The sequence below is a fragment of the Oncorhynchus mykiss genome, chromosome 10 (genome assembly GCF_057628025.1).
Source record: "Oncorhynchus mykiss isolate SJ-2025 chromosome 10, ASM5762802v1, whole genome shotgun sequence".
In the NCBI taxonomy this organism is placed as follows: Eukaryota; Metazoa; Chordata; class Actinopteri; order Salmoniformes; family Salmonidae; genus Oncorhynchus; species Oncorhynchus mykiss.
The window spans coordinates 77,151,061-77,164,511 of record NC_143031.1 but is presented as its reverse complement, the minus strand read 5'-3'; the positions used below and the strand labels follow the sequence as shown (position 1 = coordinate 77,164,511).

The 13,451-nt window shown below is 45.9% G+C and overlaps 1 protein-coding gene and 1 long non-coding RNA gene across 3 annotated transcripts; both read right to left on the bottom strand.

The window, feature by feature from the left end:
- Positions 1-7,504: 7,504 nt before the first annotated feature.
- Positions 7,505-7,834, bottom strand: LOC149980323 (uncharacterized). The gene is made up of 3 exons (XR_016483957.1): positions 7,781-7,834; positions 7,689-7,734; positions 7,505-7,642 (listed from the first exon to the last, which is right to left on the bottom strand). It is a non-coding gene; the product is annotated as an uncharacterized LOC149980323 (long non-coding RNA).
- Positions 7,835-9,792: 1,958 nt separating this feature from the next.
- On the bottom strand, positions 9,793-12,338 carry LOC110512764 (N-acetylaspartate synthetase). 2 transcript variants are annotated; one of them, XM_021592946.3, is made up of 3 exons: positions 11,515-12,338; positions 11,013-11,177; positions 9,793-10,369 (listed from the first exon to the last, which is right to left on the bottom strand). In XM_021592946.3, exons 1-3 carry the CDS (start codon positions 11,591-11,593, stop codon positions 9,975-9,977), a joined length of 639 nt encoding a protein of 212 aa, XP_021448621.2. In that variant the 5' UTR covers positions 11,594-12,338; the 3' UTR covers positions 9,793-9,974. The 2 variants fall into 2 exon arrangements, with proteins under 2 accessions (XP_021448621.2, XP_090044151.1); XM_090188025.1 differs by having other exon boundaries at positions 9,811-10,369; positions 11,013-11,095; positions 11,515-12,298.
- Positions 12,339-13,451: the final 1,113 nt, after the last annotated feature.

Genomic DNA, 13,451 nt, shown 5'->3' with positions numbered 1-13,451 from the left:
TGGAAACAGGCAGTATGTGTAACTAAAGTTCACAGTCAACTGAAAGTTCAAGTTACAGAATACTGCACAGAAATGTGGGGTCATTTGGACTGTTAAAAAAACATAAGGACACTTAACAATGCTCAATCACTACATTTTGTTAGGCTTGTCTTAACAACGAACCAATATAGACCGTAATAAGATTTATTTTGTTATGATTATGTCATATTTTATGCATTGTCTGATTCGTATGTAATGTGTTAGAAGCTCTGGGGCGATCAAAATACATACAGGACAACTGGTTTAGAGATATGGAATTTAGGCTTTAAATATGAATGTTTTACCCAATAGGAGCATGTGTTGCTAGTTGGGCAGATGATGCACCTTTGGGACTATCCCATTGGTTCCTCTGTACTGGTTAAGCTGAATCATGCTAACCTCAAGTTTTTGACGTCTGCAAACGCAGGTGCAGTTGAGAGCAAATAATCAACCAGTCCTTCAATTCGCAAGTGGCTGAAACTATCTTGAGTGGAGCGGCTAGCGAATAAATTATATATTTTTTAAAATATGACTAATATTATTTGTTTTGAATTATGCCCAGGTCATGATGCTTCCCTCTTCTACCTAAGGGTAAGTCCGCCAGTGGGGAGGAGGGAAGGAGAGGCGAGAGACAGCAACCGACAAAGCCGACTCGCGCTATAGTAGACTAATAGCTGCCATAGCTAGGTTATTTATCATCCAATATGATTAGGTAGTACCTGTCTTGACTGAATCAAACCGGGAGAAGCTAGTTAATAACTAGCTAGCTAGCTAGGCTAATTAAAGCTGCATGTGTTTTCTCGTCCTACAGCTACAAATAACAGCAACTCCAATGAGAATATGAATTATTAGATGCTTCAGGATTATGGCAATGAAGCCCTTTAGCTCCTTCTCCAGAGTCAGATGAACTGGACACCATGTTTATGTCTCTGCATGAAGTTTAAAGGAAGTTGCTTAATAGCTTTATCGCAATTGCTAACTAGTGTTAGCGCAATGACTGCAAGTCTATGGTATCTACTAGCATGCTAGGTTGCATTGGCACGTGAAACTACAGTGCCTTCAGAAAGTTATCACACCCCTTGACTTGTTCCACTTTTTTGTCGTGTTTTAACCAGATTTGTCTATAAGTACATCATCTCTGTACCCCACACATACAATTCTATGTAAGGACCCTCAGCCGAGCAGTGAATTTCAAACACAGATTCAACCACAAAGACCATGGATGTTTTCCAATGCCTCCCAAAGAAGGGCACATATTGGTAAATGGGTAAAAAAAATATAAAAGCAGACATTTAATATCCCTTTGAACATGGTTATTAATTGCACTTTGGATGGTGTATCAATAAACCCAGTCACTACAAAGATACAGGCGTCCTTTCTAACCAAGTTACCACTCAGGAATTTCACTATGAGACCAATGGTGACTTTAAAACAGTTACAGAGTTTAATTCCTGTGATAGGAGAATACTGAGGATGGATCAACAACATTGTAGTTACTCCACAATACTAACCTAATTGACAGAGTGAAAAGAAGGAAGCCTGTACAGAATAAAAATATTCCAAAACATGCATCCTGTTTGCAAAAAGGCATTAAAACAATACTGCAAAACATTTGGCACTTTTTTATTTTTCTTAAAAAATACAAAGTTGCAACACAAGCGATATTCGTTATTTTCCATTGGTCATTCAAATGTGTTAGCCAGATAGGGTGATCTAGACATGCTGCTAACCTGGTCTAGGGTTATGAAATTTGCCAGAATTCACAAAATGTATAATAGATTTCCTCCATTCCTCACTCGTACCAGCCAGGATTTCTTCAAAACCAAGGAATTTTTGTAAAGTTAGCGGACTTTGCAACCCTAAGCCTGGCTAAACCAGGATGAATGCTGGACTCAATGTTTCTAAGACTGTGTGTGTGTGTGCGTGTGCGTGTGTGCATTTTTAGCTGAGTCAGAAAGCCTTAAGGTGATGCACTCCTGCTCTCTTCCAACGTCCACTAATGACCTCTTCACTCCTGAAATAGGCCTCCTACACATGCCTCTCTCATTTCCTCCCTCCCTCTGCCCTCCCTCCCCTCCCTCCCTCTGCCCTCCCTACCTCCCTTCCATACTAAGGGCCCCATCCCAATTTAAGACATCTATTCCTGTTTTACACACTTCTCAGTAGTTGGTATTCAGACTGATCTAGTTGGATAGTTTTTATTCAGACTGACCTAGTTAGTTTGTATTCAGACTGATCTAGTTAGTTTGTATTCAGACTGATCTAGTTAGTTTGTATTCAGACTGATCTAGTTAGTTTGTATTCAGACTGATCTAGTTGGATAGTTTTTATTCAGACTGATCTAGTTAGTTTGTATTCAGACTGATCTAGTTGGATAGTTTTTATTCAGACTGATCTAGTTAGTTTGTATTCAGACTGTGTAACGGTTCTCTTCTCGTGAAGTAGAGGCGGACCAAAGCGCAGCGTGGTGGTTGTTCATTGTATTTTATTTACGATACTATACATGAACAAACTAACGAAAAAACAAGAAAACGTGAGAACTCAAAACAGCCCTGTCTGGTGCAAACACAAAAACAGGAACAATCACCCACAACCACACAGTGAAACCCAGGCTACCTAAGTATGATTCTCAATCAGAGACAACTAATGACACCTGCCTCTGATTGAGAACCATACTAGGCCGAAAACATAGAACTGCCCCAAAACATAGAAAAACAAGCATAGACTGCCCACCCAACTCACGCCCTGACCATACTAAATAAATGCAAAACAAAGGAAATAGAGGTCAGAACGTGACAGTACCCCCCCCCAAAGGTGCGGACTCCGGCCGCAAAACCTTGACCTATAGGGGAGGGTCTGGGTGGGCGTCTGTCCGCGGTGGCGGCTCTGGCGCGGGACGCGGACCCCACTTCGCCATTGTCTTAGTCCGCCTTATTGTCCGCCTCCGTGGCTTACTCACCATGCCCACCCCTCTCAATGACCCCACTGGACAGAGGGGCCGCTTGGGACAGAGGGGCAGCTCGGGACAGAGGTGAAGCAGCTGCTCGGGACAGAGGGGCGGCAGCTGCTCGGGACAGAGGGGCGGCAGCAGCTCGGGACAGAGGGGCGGCAGCTGCTCGGGACAGAGGGGCGGCAGCTGCTCGGGACAGAGGGGCGGCAGCTGCTCGGGACGGAGGGGCAGCTGCTCCGGGCGGAGGGGCTCTAGCGGCCCCTGGCTGACTGGCGGCACTGGCGGCCCCTGGCTGACTGGCGGCACTGGCGGCCCCTGGTTGACTGGCGGCACTGGCGGCCCCTGGCTGACTGGCGGCACTGGTGGCCCCTGGCTGACTGGCGGCACTGGCGGCCCCTGGCTGACTGGCGGCACTGGCGGCCCCTGGCTGACTGGCGGCACTGGCGGCCCCTGGCTGACGGGCGGCACTGGCGGCCCCTGGCTGACGGGCGGCACTGGCGGCTCCTGGCTGACGGGCGGCATTGGCGGCTCCTGGCAGACGGGCGGCACTGGCGGCGCTGGGCAGACGGGCGGCACTGGCGGCGCTGGGCAGACGGGCGGCACTGGCGGCGCTGGGCAGACGGGCGGCGCTGGCGGCGTTGGGCAGACGGGCGGCGCTGGCGCTGGGCAGACGGGAAGCTCAGATGGCGCTGGGCAGACGGGAAGCTCCGGCAACGCTGGGCTGAGTAGCTCTCCTAGCGCCAAACAGGCGGGAGACTCCAGCAGCGCTGGAGAGGAGGAAGGCTCTGGTAGCGCCGGGAGGCTCCGGCAGAGGCGCCGGACAGGCGGGAGGCTCCGGACAGGCGGGAGGCTCCGGCAGTGCTGGACAGGCGAGGCGCACTGTAGGCCTGATGCGTGGTGCTGGCACTGGTGGTACTGGGCCGAGGACACGCACAGGAAGCCTTGTGCGGGGAGCTGCTACCGGAGGGCTGGGGTGTGGAGGTGGTACTGGAAAGACCGGACCGTGCAGGCGCACTGGAGCTCTTGAGCACCGAGCCTGCCCAACCTTACCTGGTTGAATGCTCACGGTCGCCCTGCCAGTGCGGCGTGGTGGAATAGCCCGCACTGGGCTATGCAGGCGAACCGGAGACACCGAGCGCAAGGCTGGTGCCATGTAAGCCGGCCCAAGGAGACGCACTGGGGACCAGCTGCGTAGAGCCGGCTTCATGGCATCAGGCTCGACGCTCAATCTAGCCCGGCCGACACGCGGAGCTGGAATATACCGCACCGGGCTATGCACCCGCACTGGAGACACCGTGCGCACCACTGCATAACACGGTGCCTGTCCGGTCTCTCTAGCCCCCCGGTAAGCACAGGGAGTCTGCCCAGGTCTCCTACCTGGCGTAGCCATACTCCCTGTTAGCCCCCCCCCAATAAATTTTTGGGGCTGCCTCTCGGGCTTCCTTCCGCGCCACCGTGCCTGCTTCGCCAACTCCATTCTCTGATAACCTTCCGCGCACTGCTCCATCGAATCCCAGGCGGGCTCCGGCACTCTCCCTGGGTCGGCCGCCCACCTGTCGATCTCCTCCCAAGTAGTATACTCCATGCCATTGCTGTCCATAACGTCCTCCTTTCGCTGCTGCCTGTTAACACGCTGCTCGGTCCGAGTGTGGTGGGTGATTCTGTAACGGTTCTCTTCTTGTGAAGTAGAGGCGGACCAAAGCGCAGCGTGGTGGTTGTTCATTGTATTTTATTTACGATACTATACATGAACAAACTAACGAAAAAACAAGAAAACGTGAGAACTCAAAACAGCCCTGTCTGGTGCAAACACAAAGACAGGAACAATCACCCACAAACACACAGTGAAACCCAGGCTACCTAAGTATGATTCTCAATCAGAGACAACTAATGACACCTGCCTCTGATTGAGAACCATACTAGGCCGAAAACATAGAACTGCCCCAAAACATAGAAAAACAAACATAGACTGCCCACCCAACTCACGCCCTGACCATACTAAATAAATGCAAAACAAAGGAAATAGAGGTCAGAACGTGACAGACTGATCTAGTTAGTTTGTATTCAGACTGATCTAGTTAGTTTGTATTCAGACTGATCTAGTTAGTTTGTATTCAGACTGATCTAGTTAGTTTTTATTCAGACTGATCTAGTTGGATAGTTTGTATTCAGACTGATCTAGTTAGTTTGTATTCAGACTGATCTAGTTAGTTTGTATTCAGACTGATCTAGTTAGTTTGTATTCAGACTGATCTAGTTAGTTTGTATTCAGACTGATCTAGTTAGTTTGTATTCAGACTGATCTAGTTGGATAGTTTTTATTCAGACTGATCTAGTTAGTTTGTATTCAGACTGATCTAGTTAGTTTGTATTCAGACTGATCTAGTTGGATAGTTTTTATTCAGACTGACCTAGTTAGTTTGTATTCAGACTGATCTAGTTAGTTTGTATTCAGACTGATCTAGTTAGTTTGTATTCAGACTGATCTAGTTGGATAGTTTTTATTCAGACTGATCTAGTTAGTTTGTATTCAGACTGATCTAGTTGGATAGTTTTTATTCAGACTGACCTAGTTAGTTTGTATTCAGACTGATCTAGTTAGTTTGTATTCAGACTGATCTAGTTAGTTTGTATTCAGACTGATCTAGTTAGTTTGTATTCAGACTGATCTAGTTAGTTTGTATTCAGACTGATCTAGTTAGTTTGTATTCAGACTGATCTAGTTAGTTTGTATTCAGACTGATCTAGTTAGTTTTTATTCAGACTGATCTAGTTGGATAGTTTGTATTCAGACTGATCTAGTTAGTTTGTATTCAGACTGATCTAGTTAGTTTGTATTCAGACTGATCTAGTTAGTTTGTATTCAGACTGATCTAGTTAGTTTGTATTCAGACTGATCTAGTTAGTTTGTATTCAGACTGATCTAGTTGGATAGTTTTTATTCAGACTGATCTAGTTAGTTTGTATTCAGACTGATCTAGTTAGTTTGTATTCAGACTGATCTAGTTAGTTTGTATTCAGACTGATCTAGTTGGATAGTTTTTATTCAGACTGACCTAGTTAGTTTGTATTCAGACTGATCCAGTTAGTTTGTATTCAGACTGATCTAGTTAGTTTGTATTCAGACTGATCTAGTTGGATAGTTTTTATTCAGACTGATCTAGTTAGTTTGTATTCAGACTGATCTAGTTAGTTTGTATTCAGACTGATCTAGTTAGTTTGTATTCAGACTGATCTAGTTAGTTTGTATTCAGACTGATCTAGTTGGATAGTTTTTATTCAGACTGACCTAGTTAGTTTGTATTCAGACTGATCTAGTTAGTTTGTATTCAGACTGATCTAGTTAGTTTGTATTCAGACTGATCTAGTTAGTTTGTATTCAGACTGATCTAGTTAGTTTGTATTCAGACTGATCTAGTTAGTTTGTATTCAGACTGATCTAGTTAGCTAACTTTTCTTTCTTACCATTATCTGGGTATTTGAGTTACAATATGAGTTCAACCAACACTCAGTTTAGTTCGCTCCGTTCATTAAAATCACAATTTAACCTGTGACTACCTGGACCTAACAGTTTGTTTTTGGAGTATTGAAACCAAACCATATGATTTAAATAAAAGTGAATGTAAGAAGCGCTCATCATTTCACATAGGATACATGTAGTATAAAACAGCATATAATAGGTCACCTAGCCACTCTATAATAGGTCACCTAGCCACTCTACAATAGGCTACCCAGCCACTCTATAATAGGTCACCTAGCCACTCTACAATAGGCTACCCAGCCACTCTACAATAGGCTACCCAGCCACTCTACAATAGGCTACCTAGCCACTCTACAATAGGCTACCTAGCCACTCTACAATAGGCTACCCAGCCACTCTACAATAGGCTACCCAGCCACTCTACAATAGGCTACCCAGCCACTCTACAATAGGCTACCTAGCCACTCTACAAGAGGCTACCTAGCCACTCTACAAGAGGCTACCTAGCCACTCTACAAGAGGCTACCTAGCCACTCTACAAGAGGCTACCTAGCCACTCTACAATAGGCTACCTAGCCACTCTACAATAGGCTACCTAGCCACTCTACAATAGGCTACCTAGCCACTCTACAATATGCTACCCAGCCACTCTACAAGAGGCTACCTAGCCACTCTACAAGAGGCTACCTAGCCACTCTACAATAGGCTACCTAGCCACTCTACAATAGGCTACCTAGCCACTCTACAATAGGCTACCTAGCCACTCTACAATAGGCTACCTAGCCACTCTACAATAGGCTACCCAGCCACTCTACAAGAGGCTACCTAGCCACTCTACAAGAGTCTACCTAGCCACTCTACAATAGGCTACCTAGCCACTCTACAATAGGCTACCTAGCCACTCTACAATAGGCTACCTAGCCACTCTACAATAGGCTACCCAGCCACTCTACAAGAGGCTACCCAGCCACTCTACAATAGGCTACCTAGCCACTCTACAATAGGCTACCTAGCCACTCTACAATAGGCTACCCAGCCACTCTACAAGAGGCTACCCAGCCACTCTACAAGAGGCTACCTAGCCACTCTACAATAGGCTACCTAGCCACTCTACAATAGGCCACCTAGCCACTCTACAATAGGCTACCCAGCCACTCTACAATAGGCTACCCAGCCACTCTACAATAGGCTACCTAGCCACTCTACAATAGGCCACCTAGCCACTCTACAATAGGCTACCCAGCCACTCTACAAGAGGCTACCCAGCCACTCTACAATAGGCTACCTAGCCACTCTACAATAGGCCACCTGGCCACTCTACAATAGGCTACCTAGCCACTCTACAATAGGCTACCTAGCCACTCTACAATAGGCTACCTAGCCACTCTACATGAACCTAGTTACCCTAAAATAGGCTAGCTAGGGAACCTACAATAGGCTAGCAAGCCACTCTACATTAACCCATAATAGTCTAAGCCCTGTATTACAATTATTTGATGACCATTATTTAGCTATTAGCCCATACAAATGCATTGAATAACAGATCCACTACATGGAACAGATAGATTTTTTAGGGGGGGCTACTAAAGGAAGTTTAGTTTCGGAAGTGTCTGTCCAATTTCTGAGAGATATATTAGAAAACAAGGTCATAGAGCAAAACGAAGAAAGCAATCGTGTTTGTGAGAGTCTCATCGGTGTCAGCTTTCCATCAAGGGGTTATAATAGTTTGTAGGTTACAGGTGATGTTGTGAGAAGACCAATTTTCAGGATGTCTAATGGTCTAACATTCGTAATGACTTATCACACTACGTGTCTAGCTAACTCCTAAGGCTCATGCTAACACCTAGTTCAACTCATACAGAAACATTGGTTTTGTTTGGAACACTATTCAGTGGTATTGTTTTTTTTTTATTTTTAGAACAAAACAGAGTAAAAAATTAAAACAATAGACCCATTAAGAAAGTTAATTGGGGAAAAAAATACACATTTGAGTAAATATATTTATTGGTTTATTTTGATTTTGAAAATGTAATGAATTGAAGGTTATTGGTTGATGTAAACATTGAAATGTACAGATTTGAAGGTTGTATCATTAGATTTTGGGGTGTGTTGTGGTCGCGAGAAATTATTAAGGAAAAAGTCCCCAGAAATTCTGGCAGGGAAAATTCTAAACTGAAAAAGTTTGAATCCCACTTGAGGTGACCGTAGGATTTTAACAGTGAGGAGACTGACGAAGCCGATGGATTTCTCTTGTCCAGTGGGAGTATTTTGATTTGCAAGTGAAGATAATAGCCGGCAAAATGTGCAAGTATTTACAAGAATGATCACAGAGCATTTCAAATAAACCTGAGCAGCATGCCGACCTGTTCCCCGTCCTGTTCCTCAAACAAAGAGCTTCTTATAGCAATACCCAAGCCTTCTACATCTGCTCAATTAACATTCAAACAAACCTGAGCAGCATGCCGACCTGTTCCCCGTCCTGTTCCTCAAACAAAGAGTACAGGCTTCTCATAGCAATACCCAAGCCTTCTACATCTGCTCAATTAACATTCAAAGCACATGATATACCCTACAGACATGTTCAGATAAACATATGTACTAATACAGGCACACATTGCGATTGGAGACGCTGCTATGCTTTAAGCATCAATAACCTGGGATATAAACATGTCCCCCGGGAATAAGCTACTAGCGCGTTACCCTGAATAAACCATGCGCTCGAACGCACCCAATTTCCCCACCAATTCTCTGAACAGGAAATGAACAGAACCCTCTTCAAATCACAAGGGAAACAGGTACGTTTGCGAACAATTCTTTACCTTTAACCTAGCGATTACATACATTACGTTCTGGTGATTTTCTTCCATTCCCTAAATGGTGAAACAAGGTGCTCTGAGTTCAGGGTCTCAGGGGGTTGGGTTAGAGTGTGTGCTTGCGTGTGTGGTGTGCATTCATGCGTGTGTTTGCCGGCATGTGCACTCGTGTGTTGTGCTCCATTCCTGTTCCGTGCTGTGCTCCATCCCTGTTTCGTGCTGTGCTCCATCCCTGTTCCGTGCTGTGCTCCATCCCTGTTCCGTGCTGTGCTCCATCCCTGTTCTGTGCTCCATCCCTGTTCTGTGCTCCGTCCCTGTTCTGTGCTCCGTCCCTGTTCTGTGCTCCGTCCCTGTTCTGTGCTGTGCTCCATCCCTGTTCCGTGCTGTGCTCCATCCCTGTTCCGTGCTGTGCTCCATCCCTGTTCTGTGCTCCGTCCCTGTTCTGTGCTCCGTCCCTGTTCTGTGCTCCGTCCCTGTTCTGTGCTCCGTCCCTGTTCTGTGCTGTGCTCCGTCCCTGTTCTGTGCTGTGCTCCGTCCCTGTTCTGTGCTCCATCCCTGTTCCGTGCTGTGCTCCATCCCTGTTCTGTGCTCCATCCCTGTTCTGTGCTCCGTCCCTGTTCTGTGCTCCGTCCCTGTTCTGTGCTGTGCTCCGTCCCTGTTCTGTGCTGTGCTCCGTCCCTGTTCTGTGCTGTGCTCCATCCCTGTTCTGTGTTCACTGCTGGCTGTGAGTGTTAGTATTGTGAACGGTCATGTCCTTCCGGTAGTGGTGATGACTGACCCAGTAGAAGAGCTGCTCCGGTACCGACCGGCTCACGCCAGGCGTGGCGTATCCCTTGGTGACGCCGACGCATCGGAACCCCAGAGTCTGGTATAGCTGGTGAGCAGCCGGCGAGTAGGCCGTGGTTCCCAAGACGACAGAGAGGTAGCCACGGTCCGCTGCATATTGTAGAACCTTCCGCCCGAGGGCAATGCCAACCCCACGTTGCCGACAGCGCCGGTCCACCGACATGCGATGCAGCTCCACAGTGCCAGCTTCCCCCCACAGGGCACGGGCCGCCACTACACCCACCACACTGCCCTCCAGCACTGCAACCCACAGACAGGAGTCTGAGAGAGAAATAAGAGGGGTGGAATTTGGAAATAGTGGGTTATATCAAATAATATCCTAATCCTCCCATTTAATAAAAGCTGATGTCATTGTCGATTGACTTTTATACTTTAAATGAATCCTTTTCTTGAAAGGGGCGGCAGGGTAGCCTAGTGGTTAGAGCATTGGACTAGTAACCAAAAGGTTGCAAGTTCAAATCCCCGAGCTGACAAGGTACAAAATCTGAACAGGCAGTTAACCCACTGTTCCTAGGCCGTCATTGAAAATAAGAATTTGTTCTTAACTGAAAAAAGAGCCTAATCACTGACTGGTCATCCTGTTGGGGACAAAGACTTCCTATACTTTTTATCTTCTATTGATGGGTAGACCGAAATGAGCCTGGAGTCAGAGGGATCATGCACTGGCGTGTCATTTTAGATGAGTAATTATATTCAAGAATGGAGACAGGAATAAAGCCCCGGTTTTATTTTACCTCCCTGCTCATTTTTGTTTTTAACCAGGCACGGAATCTTGTGTGCAAATCTATTTTAATAAAATAACTATGTGCAATATCACTAAACTAAAGCCAACTACACTCAAATATACAAATAAAACGAATGATACATGCATTTTTTTTTTAAACTATTCCACCAAGACTATTACCTGGAGTTTTCATGTAATCTCCCTCGATGTCGCCCATATCCGTGAGTTTGGCGCGCTCCAGGTAACCAAGGGCAACTCTCCTGCTGTAGTAGCAGCGCGCGCACAGGACAGCGAGAGGCACCGAACAAGTCAGCAAGAACGACTTGGTCGCAATAAAACAAACAACTGCAAAAGCCGAAAAATGGATGATTGAGTAATCTAAATGTTGACATACAATAGTCACAGGAAGGAAATGAGTTGGTACTATCGCAATCGAGCACAAATGATGCATTCTACTGCATTTCCCCCAAAGTTATACTAAATAATGCAATCAAATGACACAAACGGTATTGATGAAATGTCAAGATAGCCTAACTGTAAATTACATTTATAACACATTCTCCATTGTCAAAAGCACATTTTCCCAGACTAATGCAATCAAATAACAGTGAAAACTAACCTTTTGCTGTAATAACAGTCAATATATAAATATAAATTGATATAAGATCTATTTCTCCCTTACTTGTCATAGCGGCGTACAGGAGCAGGCTCTCAGGGTGATGTTTTAACCCTCTAAACGCGGTATCCGGAACCATCTCCATCAGCCCGTCAATGAATATGCGCTCGACGTCCGGATAGTCAGCGCTTTCGAATTTACGCACAAACACACGGTCCGTTCTGAATCCATTATTCCCTTTCTGATGGCACTTTCTTGTCACTTGGTTGTTGTTGTCTTCCACGTTATCTCACTCAGAAACTTTGTTGACGTCTCCCTGGGAAAAGTTAACTGGCTCGCGTAAGTCGTTAAATACTATCACACCTTTTTCTTCGTCTATGAGGTTTAACGGCGGTTGGCATCCAATTTGTTGCATTACCGCCGCCTACTAGACTGGAGTACAGCGCCCTTACACTTTGTATGAAAAGTAAAAATGTAATAAATTAAATACCCTACCATCTAACACTACTCACTCATTTCAAAATTATAGAAAACAAAATTACCACCCTACTCCACTAATTAACCGTATTTATTCCTACCTCATGCCATCACTCTGAAAGGATGGGACACCACCACTTAACACACCCTGTAACTCTTCTGATGTCAAGTCTCTCACACCCAAACACCTCTCTACAGCTGCCACCACAACCTCTATTTTCTGCGACTTCGTTCCATCCCATCCCTGCAGTACAGTTGATAACCATTGCTATAAATGCTAAAAATCCAATCTTACTGAAACATATATCACTTTATGGCCTGTCCCTCTGTACTGGTATATCTCTACTACTCTCACCACTCCTCCCTCTGTACTGGTATATCTCTACTTCTCTCCCCACTCCTCCCTCTGTACTGGTATATCTCTACTACTCTCACCACTCCTCCCTCTGTACTGGTATATCTCTACTACTCTCACCACTCCTCCCTCTGTACTGGTTTATCTCTACTTCTCTCACCACTCCTCCCTCTGTACTGGTATATCTCTACTACTCTCACCACTCCTCCCTCTGTACTGGTATATCTCTACTACTCTCACCACTCCTCCCTCTGTACTGGTATATCTCTACTACTCTCACCACTCCTCCCTCTGTACTGGTATATCTCTACTACTCTCACCACTCCTCCCTCTGTACTGGTATATCTCTACTTCTCTCACCACTCCTCCCTCTGTAGTGGTTTATCTCTACTACTCTCACCACTCCTCCCTCTGTACTGGTATATCTCTACTACTCTCACCATTCCTCCCTCTGTACTGGTATATCTCTACTACTCTCACCACTCCTCCCTCTGTACTGGTATATCTCTACTACTCTCATCACTCCTCCCTCTGTACTGGTATATCTCTACTACTCTCACCACTCCTCCCTCTGTACTGGTATATCTCTACTTCTCTCCCCACTCCTCCCTCTGTACTGGTATATCTCTACTACTCTCACCACTCCTCCCTCTGTACTGGTATATCTCTACTTCTCTCCCCACTCCTCCCTCTGAACTGGTATATCTCTACTACTCTCACCACTCCTCCCTCTGTACTGGTATATCTCTACTACTCTCACCACTCCTCCCTCTGTACTGGTATATCTCTACTACTCTCACCACTCCTCCCTCTGTACTGGTATATCTCTACTTCTCTCCCCACTCCTCCCTCTGTACTGGTATATCTCTACTACTCTCACCACTCCTCCCTCTGTACTGGTATATCTCTACTTCTCTCCCCACTCCTCCCTCTGAACTGGTATATCTCTACTACTCTCACCACTCCTCCCTCTGTACTGGTATATCTCTACTACTCTCACCACTCCTCCCTCTGTACTGGTATATCTCTACTACTCTCACCACTCCTCCCTCTGTACTGGTATATCTCTACTACTCCCACCACTCCTCCCTCTGTACTGGTATATCTCTACTACTCTCACCACTCCTCCCTCTGTACTGGTATATCTCTACTACTCTCACCACTCCTCCCT

What these genes read in the sequence shown, in the direction of transcription:
- LOC110512764 (XM_021592946.3), bottom strand. Translation starts at nt 11,593, where the DNA reads ATGGAGATGGTTCCGGATACCGCGTTTAGAGGGTTAAAACATCACCCT. An exon ending in CCTGTACGCCGCTATGACAA is followed by an intron (nt 11,178 to 11,514) that starts GTAAGGGAGAAA and finishes CGGCTTTTGCAG; the next exon opens with TTGTTTGTTTTATTGCGACC. An exon ending in AGATTACATGAAAACTCCAG is followed by an intron (nt 10,370 to 11,012) that starts GTAATAGTCTTG and finishes TTTCTCTCTCAG; the next exon opens with ACTCCTGTCTGTGGGTTGCA.